Here is a 17,155-nt window from a genome sequence, read left to right as displayed (position 1 = left end):
ATCGAAAGTTTGTTTCAAGACAACATGAGACTTGAGTGGAGTTTTCAAGAATGTGACTTCCTAGTGATACCAAATGTTGGCTTTAAAGTCTTCCCTCCAGTTGACATTTTGCGCGATTGTGAATGAGACAAGAGCATGCGTGTGGACCCAATCTGGAAACCATAAAGCCTCCGTCATCTCTACAACATTAAGTCGGGACTTCTGATTGGCTGAGAGGACCACTTACCCCCATCCTCTCATCCCCCGCCCGGCCGACACACACTTCCTGCTTCCCTGCCCTGACCACGTCCCCCTGGATGTGTGCTGGCCCAATGAGATGTGCCCACAGCGCTCGAGTCAGGGTTTGGTTATAAAAAGGGCAACGGTGGGGCGGCCTGTCAGATGGTTTGTTGTTGTTCCGTCTGCCAGGTTGTGAAGGGAATGCGAGAGTTGAACAAGTGGGAATTTGAGAACGACCACCAATGGAGAATCAGTCGTAGGACAAGAAGAAGTTGAATACTTTTACGGCCGTCTGAAAGGCTAAAGAGAGAAGAAACAGGCTGTTGGAGAGTTTTGGAAGGTGGAAGATGAGAGAAGAGGTGTCCTGCACTAACTCCCCTGAAGGAGGGCTGGGGGCCAGTGAAGAGGAACTGGAAAGGGGCTCCAAGAAGAATCACCAGTCAGGTCACCGAAAACGATCCCCTCATCCCAAGAAAGACAGTCTGGCTCAGACAGAGGATAGCGCCGCCGGCAGTCCCACCGGCCTCCTGCCGTCCGGGCCCAAGAGGGTGAAGAAGAGTCCCTCAGCCGTGGTGAGCCTGGCCCCCGCCTCGCTGGGCCCGCGGCCCGACCAGCCCTTCGAGGACCTCCACTCCCAGCGGGTGATCGCCAACGTGCGGGAGCGCCAGCGCACCCAGTCCCTCAATGACGCCTTCGCCTCGCTGCGCAAGATCATACCGACGCTCCCTTCGGACAAGCTGAGCAAGATCCAGATCCTCAAACTGGCGTCACGCTACATCGACTTCCTGTACCAGGTGCTGCAGAGCGACGAGATGGACGCTAAGCTGGCCAGCTGCAATTACCTGGCCCACGAGAGGCTGAGCTATGCCTTCTCCGTCTGGAGGATGGAGGGGGCCTGGGCCATGTCTGCCAGCCACTAGGACCCCCTCGCGCCCGTCTTTACCTGTTGCCTCCCTCTCTCTAGCTCTCTCTCTTCCTTTTGTACATTTCTTATTTAAATCTTCCTGTCTGACCTTTCGCCCTCCATCAATCTGCACCCCTTTCACCTTTTCAGTCACCGTTGCTTCCACTGCTTTCCTCACATCTGTGCCACAGTTTCGCCCGGTGCAGGAAGACTCTGCACTGCTAACCCTCAGGTATGAACACACCTACACGCACACGCGCGCACCCACCCACACACACACTAACCCGAATCCCCTATGACATCAGTGTAGCCCCGCATGTTTACATCCACATTGTAAACAGCACACAACCGTTTTGGTACGCCAACATTTGAACATTTGCCTTTGAGCTCTACAAATAAATAACAAGGCAGGAAGGAAACAGTTTTATTTATGTGTATTCTGTCCGGGTGAAAAATCAGGCATAAACAAATAGCACACATGTATTTACATATGCTTTTGTGATTAGCTAAAGCCTTCAAAAGACAGATTTTGCATTCAAATAGAACACTTGCTTTACAATTACATTACATGTTTATGAATACAATCGGAAATTGACCAAAATAACAGTTTCGGTTTCCTTATTATTAATTATCCAATTTAATCATGAAAATTACAGTTAAATTTTAACAAAATGTAATTGAATGTAATTCAAATATGTATCTAAAACATATTGAAATAATTATTTTGGACACCTTTTTATTTGTTAGAGATTATATAAATATTTATAAGTAAGCTAGGAAGCAACAAAACCTCTGGGACTGGATGTGTGAACTCCATTTTTTTTCTACCTGTCTAAATGTATTTTCGGGCCATATAACTGATTAATGGATTCAAATTCAAAAGAGTAACTTGTGCATTCATTCTTAAGAAGTAGAAGTAAGTACGCACAGAGCGTAAAAACAATTGAACAAAATGAAATCAAATCTATAAAAATCTGTCAAATTAGCAGGCAACAAGAATTAATACAAAATATAGATTTGTAACCAGAACAAACCAAATAAAATTAGTTTAATAGTCCGTCGCCTCAATTAAAGATGATTAAAAGTTGATACTCCATGTCGGAAATCACTTTATTATTATTATTCCATTAGCTGCATTGTCGCACAAGATCACCTTCCGTTCACTTTTACAGACACTTGATCGTTGTGCAGGTAAAGAACGTGAATGTAAAAAGCGTGCATGCACGTCTTTGTGCCGCCCCAACAGATTTCCCCCTTGCTGCACTCGCGGGGGATTTAGTATGTTGTATGTTGTGTGTTGTATGTTGTATCCAGTGTCGTGCAATCAGGCAGCGGCGCTCGGGGCCCAGACAAGCAGGAACCTTTAGATTGGAAACACTTGTGAGCTATTTGGAAGGTGTGTGGACTCGGGTTAGGGTCATGCGTGCATGTGTGCATGTGGGCATTTGTTGTCAGCTTTCATTAGCAGTGCAAAAGCGTGCACCAATGTGTGTGTGTGTGTATGTGTGTGTATCTGTAAACAGATCACTGATATTTACCGCTCATATTTTAACTTGATCAGTAATGCTCATGAAAACACACACACACAGGTATCGGTGACTGAAGCAAAAAAAAAATAAAAATAAATAAATAAAAAAAACATGCTTTGAAGTATTAATATGAGACAAGTGCCCCAGCACATACTAAAGGATGGCTAGAGCACATGACAGTCTCCAGACACACACTAGCAACCATGTGCTACACTACAGGTGTTCTTCAGTTATTACAAAATCTCCAAGGGCCTCAGCGGCACGAGTAGAGAGCCGAGGCCGAGGGTCCTTGAACGCAACGCGGTAGTCATTACGATCCACTCTCCTTGTAATCATCAGCTCGGCAGGGGCCTTCAGAGACAACGGCGCAACATTGGGGCCGCAACGGGCCAAAGCATCTTGTCTTGACCTCGGAGCCAACGTGATGTGAGCACATGTGCTAGGAGCAGATGTGGTCCACACCTCTTGTTGATCATACAGTGTTTGATAAGTTGAAGAGAAAATATGATGGATTTTGGAACTCTACATTTGTTATATATTTCAAGAATCAAAATCACAACTACTGTACTACAAAGTGAGTCTAGAGGATTTTTGCAGCCATATTAATGCCTATTTACCACATTTTCTTCAATTAGTTGCTTATATAGCAATATATAGATCTGCCACCTTTATAAAGGGTTTATAAACTGCTTAAAAATAGGTCAATGATAGCGTTATGAAGTCTTCAGAAGTTATCTATATGTATCAGTTACTTACAAAACCTTTCAACGAAGATTCATGATTTTCTCAAGTGGAAGCTAACTGTAGCTTTGCTGCTAATGCAGGGGTCACTGACCTTTTTGAAATTGAGAGCTACTTCTTCGGTACTGATTAAGCGACGGGCTTCCAGTTTGATACACACTTTTGAAATAATACATTTAGTCAAATTACCTCAAATTCTAGTTTATTATTAATAATTAATGATATTCATGTATGTGAAGACAGATCGTGTTAATGATTTCTCAAAATAATGATCAACAATGATTTAACAAGGTAGGAAGCAAACATATCTATATGTAACACTATTTTTTTTTAAATAAATGTCTGGAAGTGTTTACATTTTCAAATGATCCTTTCTACAACATTCCTAGGAAATCACAATGTTCCATCACTGGAGAGCTATTTTTAGAACAGTCAAGCTGGCTGCTTATGTGGTCCTTGGGCGTGATGAGTGACCCCTGCACTAATGCATCATTACTATGACTATAATCCTGATGATTTTTTTAAAACGTGTATTGTAATTCATTACAGTGATTTTCTGAGATTAAAGTTTGTATCCTCATCCAGACTACACAGTTTATTTAACACTGGCAATAAAATGTGTTTATTATTATTATTATTAATTTTATTATTATTATTATCATTTGCTGTCAATGCATACACATTTATTTATCAAGTGGAATGTTTTTAGAATGTTTGAATACGACAAAACTGGAAAAAAAAAAAAAAGATTCTCCATGAGAGGGAGAAAGTAAGGCTATGAATTTCGGTAGTTTTTCGATGAATACTTATTTTACAGGTTTAGTATTTGTTTTAAAAATATATAATTAACTAATTAGTTATTTTAAATGGACTTTTGCATGTAAAAGTGCATTTAATGTTACCGTTATCGTCAAAATCCTTATTTGCTTGACTATTTTGTTTTACTGATTTGTAGAACTGTATGCGCCACATTTCTGGACATCTTAGTTACTCGTCAAAAGAAAAGACAATAAGGATTCATCACGACGAGCAAAATGATACCCTGCATTTTCATTTTGAGTGTGCTTCGCTGTAATTAGCTCATTGCTTCATGCCACACACACACACACACACGCACACACACATACTCATACTCAGTGTGGCACTTTGAAAATGAGATGTTTGTTTTGTGCAGGAAAAACAATTGTCCTCTTTCTCTATAGACTATAATCAAAATGCCCATCAATTGCTTCTCTTCTGGCTTTCGATAGTGTGTGTGTGTGTGTGTGTGTGTGTAATGTGCAGTTTGACCTGAGCAGCTGTTGGATGCTCTTCAATTCATCATAAATCTCTGGCTGCTACTCTGGACTGATCTGAGACCATCTATGGCTCATTTTTAAAAGCTTCATGCACAAGGAGTGGTTTCTGACACTGGTCTTTAGTTTTTAAACATGGGAAATTTGTGTGCTGACTGTTGTACACACACGCTGTTTTCCAACAATGCGTTTGTGTGTTTATGTTGTGTGCATGCAGCTGCCGGGATGGCGACGCATGACCACTTGTTTGACACGTAGGCATGCAAACGTTGCATCACTGAAGATGTATCACTTTCTGTCACACAAAATTTTTCCGTGCTTGGCTCTTTTTAATGTAGCCCTTTATGGGCAAGGAACCTTGACTGGTACCTTAAGTCTGAGTCTATAAGACAGTAGAACAGGAGGATTTACCCAGCTAAAATTGCAAAAAAAAAAAGAATAATATGATTATTTACTGTAATTATTTGGAATTACTTAATGATATGAAAACATATTGTATATATATAATCTGTATGTACACCCTATATTTAACAAAAATGCAAAAAATAACAAATGTTCAAGTGGACTGCACACAATATTTTTCTGTTTAAAATGTATATTATTTAAAATAGTTATAATGCCATATAAGTGTCAAAATTGCATATTTGTAAAATATTGTAAAAATTATAAATATGTGCAAAACGCACAGAAGTATCCAAATTTAAGAATGGCGTTAATAAACCTTTAACTTGAGTATTTTATTTATTTTTTAACATTTCCTCAAGTTTGTTTTTATTCATAATACTGGTACAGTATATCACTATAGACCTTTTCTGATGAACAGTATAAAATAAAAATAACAACAAAAAATGTTTACGTTACAAAAGGCTGCCATAAATGTTTTTATATAAAAGTAGAAAAAAAACAAAGGAGAAGTGTGTTAAAATACAGTACACAAAGTGCGAATTCAGTATGTGCTTAACATGTATCACCACCGGGAATGCTCACTCGTCTCTATTTCTCTGCAGAAAGCCAACAAGTGGAAAATTCCCAATTGACAACAATGAAATGTTCCCACTTCAACGTCATCCTTTTTAAAAAAAATTATATATATATTTTTTGAGTAACTTTTCCCCCTCCTTTGGACACGTGCTTGACTTGTGACACTGAGACGTACCCCCCCCCCCCAACTTGACTCTCTAACAGCAAACTGAGGAGCACTGGACGCTTACAAACGATGTTTTCATCGACAAACAGCTGGCCTGCAGTGACAATGAGACAAGATGGATGCCCGTGGGCGCAGCTGATGAATGTTTACAGCTAAAATGCTAATAAGCTAATCACTCTGGCTCTCAAAGCCTCTGCTCGTGGGAAGTGGAAGAGCACGAGGAGTCAAATCTGATGTGGTTGTGCAGTAATTGGACCACTTTCCGCGCATCTGATTCTCCTTTGTAAATAAAATGATCTACTTCCAACTTTCACGCACGCAGAAGCACTTCTTCTTCTTCTGTAGATTTGGTGCTGTGTTATATTGTAATGCAAGAACATATGATTGATGTATTTCTGGCATTTCTTGAGGCAAATATGTTGTAAAATGAGTGTTGATCAGGAATCACTGCCACATTAAGAGGTGCAGAAGTTGTTCACTTCACTTTGTATAGTTTTGCATTTGCTTGTGATCATATTTGTCGTGTCAGCTCCTGTGGCTAATAAAACCTTTCCTTTGTAGTGATTTCTGCATCTATTGGTGTATAAAGTCTTCCTGGAAAAAAATAATGTAAAATAAAATTTAATCATTTTTACATTTGTTCTTTAAACTCATTATTGATTTAAAAATAAAATGAGTTGTAATGCATGCATTATTATTTTGTAAATGTAATCAGATGAGTCTTCAGGGAATCAAGGGGGATGTGGTGAAAAAAATTATTATTCCTGAAATTGAATAAATGTTCATGTAATATTATTTTCAAATGGACAGTAGTGGGTAGTGGTTCACACGTCAGCCTCACAGAGAGGTTGAGGGTTTGAATCTCGGCTCAGGTGTGTTCGCATTTCCTCCCTGTGCTTGGGTGCGTTTTCTCTAGGGGCTCACATACACAACTTGCACGTTGAAGACTAAATTGTCGATGTATTTGTATGTAGGTTTCAATGGTTGGTTGTCGATATGTGTCTTGTGATTGCCTGATGACCAGTCCAGTGTGTACAACGCCTGTCGCCTCTCAGCTGGGATAGAGCTCACCAGCTCACCCACGACCCTCGGACAAGCGCTACAGAAAATTAATGGATAATAGATTATTTTTAAATCATACAGTTCTTCAGGGAAAACTACGGGCAAAAAAAAAAAAAAAAACTAAACTAAAAAAATAAAACAATTGTTGTATTAAATTATTATTATTTACTTTTTTCGTTTTAATACATGGGTATTTTTAATTTTTAAAGATTAAAAAATTTACAAATGAAGAAACATGTTTATTACGTTTTGTAGTGAGTGCTGCAAGTATATTTGAGATATAGTTATTAAATTAAATTAATTAAATTTCATAGTTTTTAAATTGAGTTTAAAATGGAAACGTTTTTGTGATTACTGCATAAAATATGTATTTGAGTGTATATATACATATATATGAAGGTAAGGTGCTGAAATACATAAAATTAATGTTAATTTATTATTTAAATAACTGATTCTTATTTTAAATATATTTATTTGCATTTTTGTGATTGTTGCATAATTATTTGAGTGTACTGTGTAATCGTTCAGGTAAATGAGGGGGATGTAGTGCTGAACTAAATATTAATGTATCTTATTCTTTACGATATGAATGTTTATATTGATACATATTTGTATTTTTAAAATAAAATACAATAAAAAAATCTTATTTTTTTTAATTACATGAAAATAATTTAGCAGAGATCAAGGACATGAGGAGACAGATTTTTCAGATGAATATAATTGATTCTTTTTTTTATGCAGTATAAATGTTAAAAACAGACAATCGAAAAAGCATGATGACAAATTGACCTTCACGTAACTTGGTCAGAAACTTCATTTCACCATTTGGTCTCTTTAAGTAAGCACATGGGGCAGTTTCGCTTCATCATAAAAAAAATAAAATAAAAAAAAGCTTTCATTAAGACAAGTGAGTAATGAGATATGTTAAATGAAAACTTGGCTACAACTCCAACAGAATGGATTGTTCGGCCAGCTCGTTGTTGTTGGTTTTCACATTGTCAGCACATGACTGACGGCTTGACAGCTTTCTGGACGCATGAACAACATGAAATAAAGAAAGAAAGAAAAAGAGTAGACACAATGTATTTAAAAATCCAACAAAAATTCACCGCCCTGTCACACACAAGTGCGTCTCAAAGAATGCGAAAACATAAATAAAAAAATAAAAAGTATTTTCTTTGAGATGGGAATTGCTTTTGACGCTTTGGTGATGCTCAGAAAACAACATTCACAAACTTCTTGTAGCCATGCCAGTCCATCGACGGCACATTGTTGTAATAAATGTGCTCAATCATGAGTCAGCTGATACACAAAGGCCTTCTGTGGCAGTGCCATTGTTAGTGAAGACATACAACAGGTATTAAGTACTTATTTAAAAATACAGCAGGAATGCTCATCCACAGGTACAAAAAATGCCAAAAACAAAAAAAAAACACAGTTCTACTTGACACCATCAAGTCGAAGCGTCTCCCCGTCTCTGAGGGTGCGTGCACTCTGGACTCCCGACAACATGACATCAATCATCTTCTATTGGTCACGCCGCACTGAGGCTTGTCTCGTGTGGGTTATGATGCGATGACGGTGGGCTTGGTCAAAAGCACTACATCCAGGCCAAGCGAGAAGAAAACAAAATAAAAATAAAAATAAAAAATAAATCACTGTGGCCGGACTTTACCCCCCCCAAAAAAATTCACATACGCCTGAATATCTGAGCACAAACAGGCCCAAAATTCAACATAGTTCAGTATATAGTGCAAAATGATCATTTCTTTTGGTTAGTCATCAGAAGGGGATGTCTGCTCTCCTTCACAGGCACATTTGTGTGTGTGTGTGGTTATGTGGGTATGCTTCCATTAAGGAACGTGAGAAGGTCGTCTGCTTCCGGAGATTCCCTCTTCATGTGGAATGATTTTTCTCTGGCCTTTTTTCTACATTTTTCCTGATTTAACAAGAAGGACAGTTATGAGTCATGTAATGTGATGTGATGTACGTCACACAACGAACCAGTACAGTGAACCCCCACCTATTTTGCGGTGGAAACTTAGGAACAACTATTCAAAGAAAAACTAACGTATACACACACACACATCTTTGAAAACAATAAAATGGCAAATAGGAAAGTCCATCGATTTTCTATACCCCAGATCCTGTTCAGGGTTGCAGGGAGCCGCAGCCCAGCTGACTTTGGAGAAAAGGCAGACTGCAGCCTGGGCTGATCGCCAGTCAATCGCAAGGCACATGCTGTGATCGACCACCATTCACACTCACATTCACACCATCACGAGTGGGAACTGAACTCACATTGCCTGCACTAGAGTCAGGCTTGTGAAACCACTACAGTATCTGCGACACGAATAGGAAAATAGTAGTTACTATTTTTACCAGTTGAAAGGTGTTTTGGGATCATAGTTTGTGGCATATTTAGAGTTTAAACTATCAGTGTAGAAAATGATAAACATTTTCTGTGGGGGCGGCGGGGGGGGCAAAAGGATGGGAACAAGCCCTGTCGTGGTTAGTTCAGTGTTAGTGACTTCTCCATGCTCCTTGAAAGTGATTTCATTTGGTATTTGTGTGACTAACTGACTGTTCTGTTCAATAAATGGCTGAAAGTGCATTGGGGACTGTCGCTCCCTGTAATTTGGCATCTTATAGCATTGTAGAAAGAGCACTCTACTGTGCATAATTGTTTTAGCAAATAGCTGAGGATAGATAGGTTCCACAGAAAAAAAATGCAAACGGGTGGTTTGTGAATAGTTAACTGCGAATAGGCGAGGGTTCACTCGCAAATTTTCAAAGTTCACATCAAGATTTGGCCAACCTGTCAGAGGCGCCGGCTCCCATAGACAGAGAGGCAATGGCGTCGACGGCCTCGCTGTCTGAGTCTCGCCTCAACCACCGCCTCTGGGCCTGCAGGTAGGACAGCTCCACGGTGGCGGCCGAGTCCTTCACGCTCTGCCAGTAGTCACCTGACACGAGCGAAAAAAGAGAGGGAGGGGTAGCAAGATGAATAGCGTGTTCGTGGTGAAGGCTGTCATCTGCTCAGAGCTGTTTAATATCACGCCATCTAAACAGCCCGCGGCCTAAATATCCTTGTTGATAACATCAGAAATGTAAACTGAAAGGGCGTGTGACACACATTGAGAGGAAGTTTCAATCAGGCCAATGTGTTGCGAGAATACAACTCCCATATATTTCACCCCAGGCCTAAATCATAGGCTTAACATTCTTGTGGCTTTGCAAATATTTTTAATTAATCTAATTTGGTTGGGATAACATTTGTGCGCAATCAGGAGGGGATGTTGCGAAGGTCGTGTGCCAGAGAAGTGTTTGAAGATAATTGGAGCCAGGGCGGCTTTGTGTGTGTGCGTGTGTGTGTGTGGGATGGCTGGAGGGAGGGATGAGCGCCGGGGGTGTAAACGAGGAGAGGTGACCAGGGATCAGCAGTGATGAGGAGGAGGAAAAAGAAGGGAAGCACCTCAGAAGATTCAATCACACACAATAGAAATAGAACTACTCCGGGACGCTCGTCGACCTTGGATTTGTTGGATTTCCCACTGGAAACTTTTCCCAAAGGAAATAATAGAAATGAAACCATTCCAGGCTTAGACTGTTACCGTGTTCAAATGGTTTATTAACTATACAGGCAATGTTTTAAGTACCCATTTTCATGTTTTCCACTGTCAAACAAGTGTCAAAAGAATGAACCACAATAAAGTGTAATAATGCTGTCTGTTTCATTGTGCCCTGTGATCGACTGGCGACTCGTCCAGGGTGCAGTCTGCCTTTCACCGGGAGTCAGCCGGGACGGGCTCCAGCTACCCACAACCCTGAACAGGATAAGTGGCACAGAAAATGGATGGATGGATGTGTTAATAGTTGCAAATATGTCAAATCAATAGTACATTCAGTCTGATGGTGTAATGATGGTGTACTGTTATGCAACAAATCTCAGTAGGAGATGACTAAGAACTTTCTTAGTAGTCACATATTGGAAATAAGAAGTTAACCTTTTTAAAACATAAAAACGGCAAAACACTGTTGTGACTGTTGTAAATCCAGTGCTGCGTGTGGGTCAACTCTGTGAGGAGGCGGGTTTAACCCGATCTTGGTAATTTGGTGGACTGACTTACATCAGCAGCCCATTTAAAAGTGGGACGTCTGCGCTGGTCTGGGTGTGTTCACAGCCGACTTCGATCCTGTCCAATCGAAGCGGCTCCTCTCATTGCCCTTAAAAGCGGTGTAATAGTCTCCCATGGAGACGTCGCTACAGTATATGTGGAGAAGGACGCAGCAATCAGTGCGTGAATAGCCCCCGTAGCGGGTTCCCTTATTCAATACATAATACAGATGGTGAAAATAGCTGGCAACCTAAATATGTCCGCGGACATGGAGCTATATCCCCTCTTATGATCGGTAATGTGCTCTCCCTCATTGATAGCTGTGTCAACTAGCTGTACTAGCTGCTAGTATGTTAGATAATATAAAAAAATATAATAATAATAATAATGCGTTCCATGAATTGCTTTCTACAATGATTAAGAGTGTTGGATGCCCACTGTTGAAAATCATCCACCACACATCCGAGGAGCTTGTGTGTCTGTCTGCCTGCATGTGCCCCAATCAAATTCACCAAAATCACGTAAGACCACCTGCGCCAAAAGTAAAACACGGTCTCACTCCCCCAAGCGCATCTCCAAGGGCACGTCCTCGCTGTGCGGACATCGCCAAGCAGGCCTGGCAAATTGGAAAACACATGCAGCAGGTCTTGCGCTTACACGAAAATCAAGATGCGCATCTATGAAAATGGAGCATCTTTTGCTTAACTTTGAGAACAAGAAACACATATGGTGATGCAAAAATCCACAAAAAGCCAAGCAAAAGAAAAAACCCCACAAGGATCATTCTTTAATGCTCGCTGAACTGAACTTCCGCAAAGTCTGCTGACATCTCGCAGGATCATCTCCTGTGACATCAAATTGGAGTGTTGTGCGACATTAGAGGGTAGTTTGCCATTTCCCCCCCAAATCTCTTTTTGCCACAATTGTAAAATCTGTCAGTATGACCTGACAGAAGTACATCAGTAAAATCTGTGAAAAAAAATTCAAATAAAAAAAAAACAGCCCTCTCTGGCCCCATCTTATACCTCTGATTTGATCTTTCAGAAATCCCCGCGCCTGAGGAAAAACAACCAAACTAACAGAGAGAAGTCTGTTAGTGAGGGGTGCGGCTTTGGTCCAAGACTCGAGGGGGGATGTATTAGTGAAGTGAGGCAAGATTCAAATCTTTAAAGATGATTTCTTCCTGAAGACTTGCGACTTTTGAGGTTGCAATGTACATTTTTTTTTCTTCCAGAAATGCCATCATATTTCATCTGAGATTTACGTTAAGTGAAAATTCAACTGGAGTCTGTGGCAGTGCTAAGGACTAACCATCACCACACTGTGCTTCCCTATTGTGAAAATTATTGAACAACCAAGGACCAGTCTGGAAAAGTGAGGCTTTAAAGGTTTCTCTGTGTGTAGCTTGAGATGACATAAAGTTTTATTTTATTACGTTAGGTTCATAATGCATATGTACATGATGCGTCTTATTATGAGTATGTACACTAAGTACGAATAAATTAGAATGCCTGTAAAATTTCCAGAAATATCCCCCCTGCATCTCTTGAGCTGGGGCTGGTGGTGCTTGCCAAAGGGCGCCGCAACAGTTGTCAAGAAACAGACACTTTCAACCGATGGCCAGGTTCGGCCACTGGACTGCGAAGTCAAAAACACTATCATGCAAAAACATTCATTGTGTTGGATGTACAGATTAGCATTATCCATCCATCCATCCATTTTCTGAGCCGCTTCTCCTCACTAGGGTCGCGGGCGTGCTGGAGCCTATCCCAGCTGTCATCGGGCAGGAGGCGGGGTACACCCTGAACTGGTTGCTAGCCGATCGCAGGGCACATACAAACAGACAACCATTTGCACTCACATTCACACCTACGGGCAATTTAGAGTCTCCAATTAATGCATGTTTTTGGGATGTGGGAGGAAACCGGAGTGCCCGGAGAAAACCCACGCAGGCACGGGGAGAACATGCAAACTCCACACAGGCGGGACCGGGGATTGAACCCAGGTCCTCAGAACTGTGAGGCTGACGCTCTAACCAGTCGTCCCCCGTGCCACCCAGATTAGCATTAGTTTCTGATAATTGGCGCATACTTGATTGCTCAGTGAAGTGGACATGGTGGCAGGGGGTCTTTGGGTTTGGTTATATGTCCATGTGACGACCATTCGCATAGTGTAATGTATGAAGTGCTGCCTCCACGAGTGAAAGGGGTTTTATTTCATCCATCTATTTTCTGTACCGCTTATCCTCACTCGGGTTACGGGCGTGGTGGAGCCTATCCCAGCTATCTTGGGGCGAAAGGCAGGGTACACCCTGAACTGCTGCCAGCCAATCGCAGGGCACATAGAAACAAACAACCATTTGCACTCACATTCACACCTACGGGCAATTGAGAGTCTTCAACCAACCTACCACGCATGTTTTTGGGATGTGGGAGAAAGGGACGGGGGAGAACAGGCAAACTCCACACAAGCGGGGCCGGGACTTGAACCCCAGTCCTCAGAACTGTGAGGCAGATGCGCTAACCAGTCCTCCACTGTGCTGCCCAGGCTTTTATTTTTTTTTACAGGCACTTACTTTTTTCCACACTCCCTTCGCTTCAACCCCAGTCGTCATGGTAATGAACTCCATACTCACCACTGGCCCAGCATTATATATATTTATATGCACATATGCATATAGTTATAATAACATTTATTGTATTAAATGATTTATAACACTATTATATTTCAATACCGCTTTCACCGTTTACCTCCCCCACCTCCTCATCTGTTCTTATCTATTCCTAGTCATGCATTTATTTATTGATTTATTTTCTGTAAAGCAACTTTGAGTATCATGAAGTGTTGTATTGTATGAGTCTCATCTATTATTATTAGTAGTATTAATATTGTTGTTATTATTATTATTATTATTATTATAATTTATTAACATGATTTGTCAGAGTAGACTTGCTGATTTTGAAAGTGCATTAACATGTTTGATGTGACTTTGGGAAGTTTTTTTGAAGCACATAAGGCAAATGGATAATGCTAGTCTAGGTCCATTTATATCCCAAAAAGCGAAGGGGCGTATGTATGCTCCCCTATTGATGCTACCACCTGTGCTGTGTTTATGTCATTTTTGCTCACCTTGAACCTGGATGACACTCAGTAGTGACTGCATGGCATTATCGCAAGGCTTTTGGTCCAACACGGACTGGGACAAAGGCTCCACCTGGGGTCCAACAAAGAGGCATTGGTAACATGATGCATGCACAAAGAGAAACACACATACACGTAGACACACACACATACACACACACGGCTCACCTCCATTCCCAGCAAGGCGCTGACGCAGGCTTCAGAGGCATCACAGATGGCCTTGAGGTCTTGTCCCCCCTCCAGAGCCAGAACCACACGACCCCCGGCTAGTGACATCAGCTGTCGAGTAAGGAACCCAAAACCTGGTAGGACACGCATACACAAAGTTTCATCCAGATCAAGTCTGTGCTTCTCTCTGTGAATGCACGGCCAACTGAGTCTTACACTTGGCTGTGACCTTGTAGCCACCCATTGGTGGCGAATGGCCTTCGACTGCATCAAATCCCGCCGAAACCAGCACCATGTCTGGGGAGAACTGGTGGGCGATGGGCATCACCACGGCTCTGAGGAGCACCACAGGCAAATGTAAACGTGATGACTTCATATGTACCTTCACTAAGCTCAGGGGTCCGTTTGGAGTTACAATGGAACCCCAAATTCTGAGCTCCTTTAAGGTCATAGAATTTGGACTATGAACTCACATCGTGAAGACATGGAGGCTAACATTAGGTGCTAAAGCTACATTTACACTATGTTTCTGGCAGCTACAGTATGGCAGCCCTGTTGAACCGAGACGTAGTGCGCCGTGGAATTTTGGACATTTTTGACTCTATATTATACAGTAGTTTTGTTAGGTTTTGAGAAGTCTTCTCACAATACCCATGATAGCCCCAGAGGCTCCAAGACACACTACGGTGGGTCCCGTGCTCTACAACGGACACCAGTAAGTTCCCTACCGATCCGCCACATTCTGACGGGGTTCTCTTCATCAAGGTCCAACACGTTTTTCACATTCTGTCAAGGCTTTCTAAGGATAAAACATGGATATTTGCAACCACGAGATAAAAAGAAAGCTTGAAAGCAAGAGCAAGCATTGTATTCTAAAGCTACGTTTACACTTTCCGTGGACAAAACAGGTAATGAGACAACCCGGAGTGGGATGGACAAACGTGACAGGCTATGATTTCAGTGGATGCCCGGCGAGATCTTTAAAATGTCAAAACATTTACCACAGGAGAGAGAAACCTAGTCAGCGGTAGTAAAATGGTGTCAACGTAGCTTAACACTAGGTGCTAAATAACTAGCCAGACAGTTTGCTATGGAAGCAGTGGAGTCAACTGGATAGCCTAGGGGTGGGCATACTTTTGTGCTCAAGTAAAACTTTTGTGCTCAACTAAATATAATTTAATTAACCAGTTTTCTGGAAAAATATTTTGCCAAATTGAAGCAACAAATACTGCAGGACTATTGATAATGTAAATGCTTGGTGTGCCGGATTAAAGAACGGGGCCATGCTTTGCCCACCCTTGGGGATAACCCAATAGTTAGCTAGCTATAGCTATGTCTCATTAAAATGTTTCATTTTGTTTTTACCAGTAGTGGTTAACTTCTTTTTACATTTGTGTAACAGTTCCATCCATCCATTTTCTACAACGCTTGTCCTGATTAGGGTCGCGGGTGATCCCAGCTGGCTTTGGGCGAGGGTACACCCTGGACTGGTCGCCATGTAGACCAGGGGTGTGAAACTCATTGTGTGAAACTCATTTTTGTCGTGGGCCACATTGTCGTTACGGTTTCCCTCAGAGGGCCGTTATGAATGTGAAACCAAAAACATGTTTGATCACCTCATCATATTATTACACACAACAAAATGATGGATAACTAGTTTTGAAATCAGAGGTCGAGGCTAATATTTGCTCAACTGCTGTTAAAGTTACCATAAAAGGGGTTTGGTAACCAAAAAAAAATAATGTTTGCAATATCTCAACATGATTATTTATTAAATATGACAATTTAAAATTTCGATAGAGATTTTAGCAAGAATCATGGAAGTCGACGCACATGATTCTCTTTTGCGGGCCACCTAAAATGATGTGGCGGGCCAGATCTGGCCCCCGGGCCCTGAGTTTGACACCTGCGATGTAGACAAACAAGCATTTACAATTATGGACACTTCAGAGCGGTGGTTCTCTATCGTCTTACACCAAGTACCACCTACAATTATTTGGCTCTCCAAGTACCACCATCATGATCAAAATTAAAATTCCATAGTGGAGTAGGCCTAGGTCTTCATCAAATACGAGACAGTGATTTTGTTCTTAAATACTTATAATATATTATGAATATATGAGTTTATTGTTGTAAGTCTCCATAGCATTATGCAGTTTGAACATGAACACTGCACTTAAATATGGGAAAACAATATTAAAAAAAACTGTACTTAATGATTTAAATGAAGTTAAATTCAACTGAACTGTACTTAACAAATGAACTGTATTGGATTTTTAAAAAAGTTCAAGGCATTCTAACATAATGCACAGTTTGAACATTTAATTCTGTGATTCTTCACTTGCCACGAAAGGGGTGCCCGCACACCACGAGTACCGCACTTTGAGAATGACTGCTTTAGAGTATTCAGTGAACCTAACATGCATGTTTTTGGAATGTGGGAGGAAGCAGGAGCACCCAGAGAAAACCTACGCAAGCGCAGGGATAACATGCAAACTCCACACAGGAATACCGGAGCCGAGATTCAAATCCATAACCTCAACACCGCAAGGCACACATGCTCACCACTTGTTCGAAAATAAGACATGCTGCGGGATATTTATTTTGCTCTGCTACGTCAAACTTAAAGAGTGTTTTAACTAAAACTACTCGTGGTTACCTTCTACATTTGGATAAAAAGTTTTAAATGTTTAGCACTGGAACATATTATTTCTATTTCCATCATTTCCCAAGGGAGTATATGTATTCAATACCGGAAAAAAATTCTGCTCTTGACCAGCGCCCCAGATCTAATAGTGTCTGACCTTTGAGATTTCACTGTACATGACAAA

The 17,155-nt window shown here is 41.1% G+C and overlaps 2 protein-coding genes across 6 annotated transcripts in view; one reads left to right on the top strand and one right to left on the bottom strand.

The window, feature by feature from the left end:
• The first annotated feature begins 390 nt into the window (after positions 1–390).
• On the top strand, positions 391–6,411 carry LOC133409225 (twist-related protein 2-like). Of its 2 annotated transcripts, none has more exons than XM_061688955.1 (2): positions 391–1,355; positions 5,696–6,411. In XM_061688955.1, exon 1 carries the CDS (start codon positions 567–569, stop codon positions 1,137–1,139), a length of 573 nt encoding a protein of 190 aa, XP_061544939.1. In that variant the 5' UTR covers positions 391–566; the 3' UTR covers positions 1,140–1,355; positions 5,696–6,411. The 2 variants fall into 2 exon arrangements, with proteins under 2 accessions (XP_061544939.1, XP_061544940.1); XM_061688956.1 differs by lacking the exon at positions 5,696–6,411 and adding an exon at positions 2,992–4,166.
• Positions 6,412–7,602: 1,191 nt separating this feature from the next.
• The window catches only part of LOC133408830 (histone deacetylase 7-like), a 43,966-nt gene continuing 34,413 nt past the window's right edge, over positions 7,603–17,155 (bottom strand). For 3 of the 4 annotated variants that reach the window (XM_061688093.1, XM_061688096.1, XM_061688094.1), the window contains exons 21-25: positions 14,541–14,659; positions 14,325–14,458; positions 14,145–14,229; positions 9,716–9,863; positions 7,603–8,497 (exon numbers count right to left, since the gene is read on the bottom strand). In XM_061688093.1, coding sequence (XP_061544077.1) covers positions 8,425–8,497; positions 9,716–9,863; positions 14,145–14,229; positions 14,325–14,458; positions 14,541–14,659 — 559 coding nt within the window. In that variant the 3' untranslated portion in view covers positions 7,603–8,424. Of the gene's footprint in view, positions 8,837–9,715; positions 9,864–14,144; positions 14,230–14,324; positions 14,459–14,540; positions 14,660–17,155 lie in introns of all 4 variants that reach the window. The other variant, XM_061688095.1, reaches the window with a different exon arrangement.

Source organism: Phycodurus eques, chromosome 10, assembly GCF_024500275.1.
Source record: "Phycodurus eques isolate BA_2022a chromosome 10, UOR_Pequ_1.1, whole genome shotgun sequence".
Lineage (NCBI taxonomy): Eukaryota > Metazoa > Chordata > Actinopteri > Syngnathiformes > Syngnathidae > Phycodurus > Phycodurus eques.
This window is presented reverse-complemented; position numbering and strand designations above follow the sequence as displayed.

Bases quoted from the DNA above. Each gene is read 5' to 3' on its own strand.
- LOC133409225 (XM_061688955.1), top strand. From the start codon at position 567: ATGAGAGAAGAGGTGTCCTGCACTAACTCCCCTGAAGGAGGGCTGGGG.